Below are 10,226 nucleotides of genomic sequence, written 5' to 3'. Positions count from 1 at the left end.
GAGTAGGTGGTAAGCCTCTATCTGTTAGTCGATTGATATAGGCGATTAGGGCCTGCTCCTGCTGTGGGTGGAGGAGCTGCCGTTTTTTGGCCACCTATCGCGCGTGACGGCGTGTAGGCCTTGGTGTCTTCGGGTAAGCGTAGATCGAACAACACCATATTTTTTTGCAATATCTGTATACGAAAAAGGCTCATCAGGTCCTAGGGCATTAATAGCTGCAAGCGCAGCCTCAATATTAGCCATGGTGGTGGGGATACGACGCGTTGAGGTTGAGGTGGTTGTAAGGCGCGCGCGCACTTTGTGGTCGCGCGCACTTTGTGGTGGGGCTAGTTAGGCGTAGGTAAGCCTTTCTCGCGCTAAGAAAATGATTTGAGCATCGCCGTCTTCACCTGCAACATCGCCATCCGGGCCAATTGCCTTGCCTTTGCCTCCTCTGCGTCTTGTGATTGCTCAGCCATGTCGAGCTTCTCCAAGGTCTTCCTGCGCACGTCGCGCGCGGCCTTCCAGTACCAGCGTGGCGCCTCGCCGGTGCAGAATGCTCTGGGTGCGCAGGGCACCAGCAGGTGGATGAACGGCGTCCGCAACTATGCTGCCTTTACACGAGACAAGCCGCACGTCAACATTGGTACGAGCAGCGGCACTGCTGTTGTAGGGCATTGCTGACCCCGCCCAGGCACCATTGGCCACGTCGACCACGGAAAGGCAAGGCGCATCCCGCCACTGTCCTAGACATGACCACGCACTAACACGCTCGGCAGACGACCCTCACAGCCGCCATCACCAAGCGACAAGCCGAAAAGGGCTATGCCAAGTACCTCGACTACGGCTCCATTGACAAGGCCCCCGAAGAGCGCAAGCGTGGTATCACCATTTCGACAGCCCACATTGAGTACCAGACGGACAACCGCCACTATGCCCACGTCGACTGCCCTGGCCACGCCGATTACATCAAGAACATGATCACGGGTGCGGCCAACATGGATGGCGCCATCATTGTCGTCGCTGCGTCAGACGGCCAAATGCCCCAGACCCGTGAGCACTTGCTGCTGGCCCGCCAGGTCGGTGTCCAGAAGATTGTCGTCTTCGTCAACAAGGTCGACGCAGTCGAGGACAAGGAGATGTTGGAGCTTGTCGAGATGGAGATGCGCGAGCTGCTTAGCAGCTATGGCTTTGAGGGCGATGAAACCCCCATTGTCATGGGCTCTGCTCTGTGCGCCATCGAGGGCCGTCAGCCGGAAATTGGTGTCGAACGTATTGACGAGCTGCTCGAGGCCGTCGACACATGGATCCCGACGCCCCAGCGCGATACGGACAAGCCGTTCCTGATGGCCGTCGAGGACGTCTTCTCCATTGCTGGCCGTGGTACCGTTGTCTCGGGCCGTGTCGAAAGAGGTATCTTGAAGCGCGACGCCGAAGTCGAGCTAGTGGGCAAGGGCACCGCGCCCATCAAGACAAAGGTCACGGACATTGAGACGTTCAAGAAGTCGTGCGAAGAGTCCCGCGCCGGTGACAACTCTGGTCTCCTCCTCCGTGGTGTCAAGCGAGACGACGTGCGCCGCGGCATGGTGGTTTCAGTGCCTGGACAAGTCAAGGCACACAAGAAGTTCCTCGTGTCCATGTATGTACTGAGCAAGGAGGAAGGCGGCCGCCACACGGGCTTCGGCGAGAACTACAGGCCGCAAATGTTCATCCGCACTGCTGATGAGTCGTGTGCGCTGCACTGGCCAGAAGGCACTCCAGATGCCCACGACAAGCTCGTCATGCCTGGCGACAACGTTGAGATGGTTTGTGAGCTTCACGTGCCACACGTTTTGGAGCCTGGCCAGCGCTTCAACATGCGTGAGGGTGGCCGCACTGTCGCCACGGGCTTGGTGACGCGTGTTTTGGAGTAGATTACAGTAGGCTGGCCCGCTAGGGCCCCGGAGCATGATGTGAGCATACGCCGACGAGAGGCCAAGGGAGGGCTATCTGTATAGTAGCATGTGTGTCGGACATATCTCTGCTCTCCACTTCTCATTTGACCTTCATCATATACTTTAGCAGCACGCGCAAAACGGATCTAGATGGGGGGGGGCGTTGAGCTGCACGGCGAGGTTGGAAGAATATAATGAATGGCCTTTACCACAGCAGCCGGTGGCGTAAGGCAAGGCAAGGAACACGTGAACAGCGGCATTGATGCTTGGAAAATCAAGTGCTATGATGCTAGCCGCTTGACAGCTTGGCGGCAGAATGCCGCTGGGCGAAACTCGGTGGGTCTAGACTGTGGGACGATCGTCTCACAAAACCCCAACCCAATCCAGCCCAGCCTAGAGCTGCTGCCGCCATTTTCCGCAGACGACTGCACCAGACGGCGATGCCACGACTACCACGACGCAGCCACCCTGGAGAGCACCGCCACCCCAGCCCGGCAACATCGCAGAGTGCCGATTGGATGGACCGGACAGTTATCTCCACCCGCCCTGGTCGGCCACGCCGGTGCGGAGTACAACCCGCTGCACTCTTGTCTCAAGCTTTATTCGACTAACATTACACCACCAGGTACAGGCCACGATGACAGCCCTAGGGCACCATGGCAGCACAGCGTGTCCACATCCTCCTTCTCCCAAGTCGACGACCAGAAATCTAAGTCGCCGTCGACTTTGATACAGAGATTCCGGGTCGGCGACGATGCGCAGTCCCTCTTGGAATTCCTCGACCATGCTGCATGACGCTGTCACACCAGGAAATGCTTGCTCAGGCCATCTCGGCCCACCCATCTGGAATGGACCCCTCGAATATCTGGCCTTGCAGGCCCCGTGCGGCTCAGGCCAAGGCATTGGCACCCGGAGATTGGTACATTGGTCGACACGTGCACAGTGTGAGGACATTATCCGACGAAGTAAACCTTGCGAAGATGCAGAAGGATTGCCACGACGTTCATGTGGCGCTGCACAGGCATTGCCATGGGAATCGGCATTGTACAATGGCCCACTTCGTGTGGGAGCGGGATTTTCCACCGGCGACTAACCTCACCGATTAGCGCTACAGTACTACTCTACTAGTAAAACCAGCGCGGAGACACTCGCACGTAGGCTACGAACCACGCGGGATCTGCGGATAAGCAGCCATCACTGTCAGCTGTCGTGGTCAAGGTCAGAGACATGCAGCAACAGCCAAGCAACAAATATCGGGGTGTGGAGAGCATCCGGCCGCAACCGCCCGCCTTCCTACTATCACCCAATGACCTATACTTTTTGGTCAGTATATCTCGGAATCGGGAAAGCAGGGGTGCCTCAGCAACAAGTCTTAGGTCATCAAAAGAGATCTGGAGCTTTCTACTCTACACATCCAGCAGCCCCCGCGACGTCCAATTAGCCGTCTCTCCGCGTTACTGGCGCTTCTTGTGTCTAGACCGCTGATGTTGGTGCATGTACAGCCGGAGGTGGAACCGTCTCGCTGGCCATCATACAACTCATGTCTCCCTCGGTTTCAACCTGAAGAAGCTAAGTAACAAAGGGTAACCCCTGTGGATGGTGTCGGTGTGGCACTTCCCGCCACGATTTCCCACTGTCTGCCTACCCATGCTTTGATGTGCACTAGATGCGCTAATAAGCGTACTTACAGTTATCCCCGAAGATGCTTTATTCCAGAAGCCGTCCACCAGTCCGTCTCTCAACGTTGAGCGCAGGTGTGTTTCTATATACACGCACATACACACCATATACCTATCGGCCAGTGGTTCTGGCGCCTGATCTGAGGCCTGTTGCAACGGTGCTGCAGAAGAAGACCATGTTGCTATTTCGGTGTCCAAAGAGCCACCCACCCCGACTTTAGACCCTAGCGTCGATGGCGTTCTCATCAGCACGTACAGCAAGGCTAACCGCGTTGCCCTATCCTCGTGTTACTCAACTGTCGCCTCGCTACCATCGGTGCATGGGGAACACTGTTCTCGATCGACTTTGGTATTCCAGGAAGAGCGGCAAGGTCGGATTTCGGGTCGAGGTCCCTAATGACGAATGCACATTGCGCGTAATCTTTCATAAGTGTGAGGCTTGTTTTAATATAATGCTAGAAGACACAACAAAATGGGTTTAGAAGAAAGCCCATTACTCGGGGACATGCCCCGTGGGTAGTGCTTACGGCGGAGGCTTTTGCTTATATAATCTAACCTATTCCAGGTATCCGCCTAGCCTGATGAGCGTGGAACTACCTAGGTCGTGTCTTGGGGCTGACAGCCCCCTGCCGGCTCGGTCGACGACAAGTGCAGGCATTCAGTTGCAGCTGTACGCTCCCGAGAAGGCGGGCGAAACCACCAGGTAGGACACAGGTCATCAGGGTCACCTGAATTCGTAAAACTACTCTGCTGCATTACAGCACTCATGAGCACTGGCGCCCTGTGCTTCGGCCTTCGCTCCGTGTTTGCTAAGTACGTCTGTACCTACATGTCCGTCTTGCTCACCATCCCTGCTTTAAGGTCCGATAAGTAGCCTATATCACTGCCATCGCTACACTACCTGTTGTTTGACCCGTTTTGAAATCAGTTCACATGGAAGGCGCCTCGCTCATCGCTTGCACTCGTTGCGCTGTCTCAAAGGCACGATGCGACAGAAAGGTCAGTCACGTGACATCCGACTCCAGCACCCAAAGAATCAGACTGCAGGACCATCACAACGATACAGCTTCTAACATAGCCTCTAGGTACCGTGCTCTCAATGTGTCGCAAAAAACTACGTGTGCGAACCAAGGTGCACATCGCGCCGGCCACGGGCTCCTCGAAAGCGAGCCAAGGTCTCGACCACAACACCAGCGCACAATACCCGTCTGGAAACTAGCCACAGCGCACAAATGGATCAGTTCTGTGGCTATATCATTCCTGATAGTCAGCCACATCATAGCGAGATTCTCGCTCTTACGCATTCGGCCTTACATCCGGGGCCACTGGAGTTTTCAGGCTACGAAGACTTCATGGGCTTTTCGTACGCCGCGTCTTCAGGGAGCGATCCTATGGACGACAATGCATCGGGCAATCTCTACACACACATTCCAAGTTTAGAAATGCAGGCAATAGAACCCAGCTTCTCTCCGCACATGGTCGGTAATGGTGGGCTATACAAGCAGCATCAACAGAGATTCTTGCACGGGCCTAGTCAACCCCCAACACCACCTTTCACAAGCCCCCAGGCTATGCAAAGCCTACCAATGAGCCCACTGGACGGAACCATCACTTCAAAACCCAACAAACCAACGCGGGACGTACGCGTGAGCAGCCCGGAGGCGTCAAGGGATGTACTGAGTGAAATGCTGGATCTTCTTGCTCAGCCAGATGCCTGGACAGGACTGCCCATCAACAAAAACGACGCCATCACAGTCTTGTCCCAAGATTACCGAGACCGAATAGTTGCGGCTGTTCAGATTCTGCTCTACCGGGCACTGCAGACTGGCTGCTCACCATCATCGTCGGACCAAGGCTTATTTGGACGCATTGTATCCCTACCCCCTTCTCATGTGCTGTCGCACTTTTTCGACCTTTATGCAAAACGCATTGAATCCATTCAACCCTTTCTTGGACTTGCCGGCTCCCCTACTGCCAGCATTCAAGACATCCTTCAAGTCGACGCGGCGGACGTTGGCATGCTGCTGGTTGTCCTCATGATCACACAAGGCGCCATGCTTACAGATCACCACGAGTCTCACGTATTCGCTCATGGCCTCATAGAAGTTTGCAGGGTGGCCTTGAACCACGTTCTCGAGCGCCGAAGCATATCGGACCCGATGGTTGGGGGGATTGCACTACAACTACTGACCCTTTGCGCGCGAAGCGGTAAAGACTCTTTGAACTCGGTAGCTAAGCACCTGTACGATTACCTAGGACGACGCTGATGCTCTATTTAGTTTGCCATGTCGAAAAGAGGACAGTACATGAGTGTAAGAGAAGACTGCCTGAGATCAGCAGGATTGCGCTAATAACCTTTTAGATGCTGAAAGAGACTGGCATCCTGCAGCCCGACCAAGGATACTACTATGAACGCACCGCAGACGCAGGGAACCCGTGGGAGAAATGGAAAGAGTTTGAGCAACGAAATCGGTACGGAGCACACTGTATACAATGACGGAACATGATCTGACTGCTGCAGCCACGCATACGCATGGGTCTATGTCGACCTCGAAACAAGCTTGCTTCACGATGTTCCACCAGTCCTTTCAATCGGCGATTTACAAGTACCACTACCTCGAGACAATGCCCTCTGGCACGCACAATCATACAATGCCTGGGTCGGGCACCACAGCGCAAACGAGATTCAACTAGGACATGAAATGCCGTCTCTCAATGGCTTGTTCCGTAGTTTTCTACATGGCCAGCTTATAGTAGACGATGACACACCTCTACACCATCTGCGGCTTCTTCTCCATCCATTGCAGGCCATGGTCTTGGAGCAGAAACAACTCCTCCGCATCTTCGACACGGATGAGCCGTCCAACATGAACCGCACTCCTTCCAGGATCAACGTCCTCGGCCGTTTACAGGAGACACAGGATCTGGTGCAGGACTTTGCTGTGCTCCTCAACCGGCAACTACATGTCGCCTCGGATGATGAGAGTAAGAGTCAGACCAGGGTGACAGACTGTCTCAGCATCATCATCATGCTTCATCTGGTTAGCTTGAACGTGTTCACAAGCATCCCCGACATTGAGAGATGCGCCAAAGAGGAACCACCAGTCTCGCTAACAGCACGTGCGGACATGTGGCGGAGAGTCCGCTATTCCGAAGGCACAAGCTACGTCTTGTTCCATGCCGGCCAGATCTTCAGACTGATTGAGAGCCTACCGATTGATCGGCGACCCACATGGTGGCCAATGGCCATCTACCGTGCGTCCATGGCTTGCTGGTCGCTCAGGAACATCGACCAGCAAAGTCCAAGTCACCAGGCGTGTGGAGTCAGCATTGATATGCTCCTGCCAAGTGACGAGCAATTCCTCAACAGGAGTACGGGTACTCCTGTCGTCACACTCTCTGACGGGAGACACCTACCGGTTCTAGAACAGGGCAACAGCTTACTGTATTGCATGAACAAACTGGAGAGTCATCCTACTCATCTTGTCCATTCTGTACTTGACAAGGTGCGGTATTTCTTAGACAAATGGGCCTGGTAAAGCCTCCCCTTCGGTGGCTTGGCATTGTAATTTTATTTACTTCTACTTCTCACAGTTGAGGGGCAAAAGCCACTCGCCTCGCCTCGCCGCCCCCGAAACAATGAGCCTTGATCGGGAGCATTACCGATCAAACATTATTAAAAGAAAAGGCCAGGGGGGGAGGGTAAGAGGGGGGTGTCGTGGAATGGGGACCAAGCGGAAAGAAACCGGTTCCTGGACCTTAATTGTATCAATATTTAAAGTTTCAACTGAACTATATTTTCTGCCTAAACAGGTATGTATCGCATTTTTTCTTCTTCCTTTTACCCCGCCCCTAATTTACCCAAGAGCCAAGTTTCGAATCAGACAAAGACGAGCCTTATTCTTCCAAGATATCCGAGAGACAGCTTGTTTCAGACACACATAAACCCTCCCTCTCTCTGACGGCTTCGCAATTACCCTTCTTTTCGCTGACGACATACGGTGACAGCTCCGAAAACATAGGGTCGTCATCAGTAATTGTAATGGTAATAGTAGTAGTCTCTCTCACTCCCACGCGCAAGTGTTGGGCAGCGTCGCAGCAAGGACCAACACCCCGGGCTCTCTCCCAACCTCAAGCGTGTCTTGAACAGTGACACACTCACACACCCATGTCCCTGACATGACAAGCTTCGCCCTTTGCACAGACAAGCTCTCCGCAATCACAAAATTCATGGACAACGGGGGGTTTATTTTGTATGTTACTTTTGCACGGTCTCCCCCTCTTCGATCCAAGAACCCAGTTACCATGGGCGTGTAGCGTGAGTACTTACTCGCAAGCTTACTTGGCCCGAAAAAAACGACTAAGTAAGTATGCCTAACGCCCAACGGTCCGCCATATCCGCGCCCTGCTCTCGTCATCGGGGTATATCTTCCTCCGAAAATCCTCGGGCACTCGTTCGTGTGCGGAGACGCCGTCTAATTGTGGGTCTTTTTTCCTACTGGTCAATTTATGGTAAGGCTTGTAACTATGTATGTATGTATACGGGTTACGGCCATGTTGGCTCGCCGTGCTTCTTCTTCTGGTCGCCGACCTAGGTTACACATTGGAACATGCATGCATGCAAGCAAGCTGAGCTGAGCTAAGCCGAGTTAAATGAGTGGCTGAAGAACAAGGGTTAGGTACATAGCAGAAGGGAGAGAAGGGGGGTGTGGAGACCAGCGTCCTTTCGGGGGGGGGGGTTAAGGCAGAGAAGCTAGACGCACAAACGCAGCACTTTGTCCGGGGTGCGGTTGCGGCGCCGCAACCGCTTATGCCATCAGCATCAGGGGTGGCAAAGGGGGGGAATCCCCGGACGCAGCGGACGCCCAAGAGCGAATCCGAGCTGTAAGGACGGGATGTGGAGGTGAGACAGGGCGAGAAGCCCGGGAAACGGGGATCATCCCAGGGCAGTGGGGGCGTTGCTGGGTCGAGTGTTCCACGCGAGCGGGCACGTGGTTTTTGCGAGGGGAAAGGTGTGAAGGCGCTTCTGCGGCGGGACATGTCTATGTATCTACGTATGTGTACGTATTTGTATGTGTTGGGAACGTTAGGATCGCAAGGGGAAGTGTGAAAGTTTGCGCAAAAGCACCCAACAAACCTATCCCCCCCCCCCAAAAAAAGAAGAAGAAGCGTGTGTTTTTACCCTGTGAATATGAGTGATTGCGGCGTTTCTGCTTGTACCCTATTCTTTGCTTGCTTGCTTGCATAGCTGTGTTATTACGCGTTTCCCCGTGTGCAGTGTGCCTGTACCTGTGGCTGGTGCGAGTGAGCGAGCGAGAGCGAACTAGAGTGAGCTCAAGTAGAGTGAGCTGGGGGTTCATCTAGTCTAGTCTCATCTAATCCCATGCTTTAAGTAAAAGCTATGTCTCGAAAGAGAGAGAGAGAGAGAGAGAGAGAGGCACAGCCCAAAAGATAAAGAAAAAGAAAAACAGTGAATCGGGGTGTGGATACCTACCTAACCTACCTGACTTACTTTACTTTAACTTCACTGGGGCTAGTAGTAGCTCTCTCCTAGGGATAGGGATGCTGGGGTACCCGGGGACTCTCGCACTCCTGTTGGTGGATATATATCTACATGTGGGACCGGCTGTCTGTTTCTGTGTCTGTGTGTATGGATTTATATATATATATTTAGAAATAACTGTTAGATTACACGCAGGTTTAAAGGCCCGTATGTAGGCTGAAAAAAAAACAGAGTGGGGTATGCATGGATGTTGGTGGTAAAGAGAGATGTAGATTCAGCATGAGGTGGGTCAGCTGGGGTGCAGTCTAGATTTTTTAGCCGTTTCACGGACTCTCTGGTGTGAGTGAGTGAGTGAGTGAGTGAGTCAGTGAGTAGGTGAGTGAGTCAGTGACTGAGTGGGTAAGTGAGAGGGAGGGGAGATGAGGCAGTGCTTTGTTTGGAAAGGAAGAAGAAAAAATAGGTGATGGCGAGTATGTGCTAAGAAGTTTCAGTACAAGTATTTCTTTTACCAAGCAAGCAATCTTTGTGGGTTGTGGTTGTTGTGGTTGTTGTCTTTGCATACTTACTCGCGGTGTTTTTTTTTTAAAAAAAAAAAGCACCAACAACACCACCACCACCACCACCACAAAATAATTGGAATTCTCAATCCCCAATTCGCATTCCCAGTCTTTTTTTGTTGTCCTCGCAATCCCAACCCCCCTGCATTCTAATTGTCGGGAGAAAAAAAAAACACAACTCCGTCTACACAACACAGTCCGTCTACGGAACTCCGTTGCCCTACTTAGCGTGCTTTTTATATTGATTCTCCGATTCTTGGAGGAAATTTTTTTTCCTGCTTACTTAGTCATGTTAGCGTATGTCTGTGTGTGTGTGTGTAATTACAAACACGAGTTTTACTAAAAAAAAAAAGATAAGCAAAAGAAGATAGAGATAGCTAAATGGAGCTGTGACAGCTAAGCTTGAAAAGGAATAGGATTTACAGAAAGGGAAAATGCTGGGTACTTACTAGTGCTGCTGCTGTGTTATACGAGAAGCTGGGGTTGGGGGGCAGGGGCTTTAGGTTGGTTCGTGTGGAATCACGTGAGAGAGTGAGAGAGTGAGTGTGTGTGTGTGAGAGAGAGAGAGAGAGAG

General features: G+C 52.8%; 3 protein-coding genes across 3 annotated transcripts; all 3 read left to right on the top strand.

Annotated features, from left to right (window-relative positions):
• The first annotated feature begins 378 nt into the window (after window positions 1-378).
• SETTUDRAFT_163280 (uncharacterized protein) lies at window positions 379-2,070 on the top strand. Its single transcript, XM_008027561.1, has 3 exons — window positions 379-625; window positions 674-702; window positions 759-2,070. The coding sequence occupies exons 1-3, from the start codon at window positions 457-459 to the stop codon at window positions 1,890-1,892; spliced, it is 1,332 nt and encodes a 443-aa protein (XP_008025752.1). The 5' UTR covers window positions 379-456; the 3' UTR covers window positions 1,893-2,070.
• Window positions 2,071-2,111: 41 nt separating this feature from the next.
• On the top strand, window positions 2,112-2,708 carry SETTUDRAFT_19834 (uncharacterized protein; the record flags this gene model as incomplete). Its single annotated transcript, XM_008026768.1, has 1 exon — window positions 2,112-2,708. One exon carries the CDS (start codon window positions 2,112-2,114, stop codon window positions 2,706-2,708), a length of 597 nt encoding a protein of 198 aa, XP_008024959.1.
• A 1,817-nt stretch (window positions 2,709-4,525) lies between these two features.
• SETTUDRAFT_31583 (uncharacterized protein) lies at window positions 4,526-7,131 on the top strand (the record flags this gene model as incomplete). Its single annotated transcript, XM_008026883.1, has 5 exons — window positions 4,526-4,591; window positions 4,678-5,820; window positions 5,872-5,904; window positions 5,955-6,064; window positions 6,114-7,131. 5 exons carry the CDS (start codon window positions 4,526-4,528, stop codon window positions 7,129-7,131), a joined length of 2,370 nt encoding a protein of 789 aa, XP_008025074.1.
• Window positions 7,132-10,226: the final 3,095 nt, after the last annotated feature.

Source organism: Exserohilum turcica (assembly GCF_000359705.1).
Source record: "Exserohilum turcica Et28A unplaced genomic scaffold SETTUscaffold_2, whole genome shotgun sequence".
Classification (NCBI taxonomy): Eukaryota; Fungi; Ascomycota; class Dothideomycetes; order Pleosporales; family Pleosporaceae; genus Exserohilum; species Exserohilum turcicum.
Note: the sequence above shows the minus strand (reverse complement) of the source record. Positions and strands in the feature narration are given on the sequence as shown.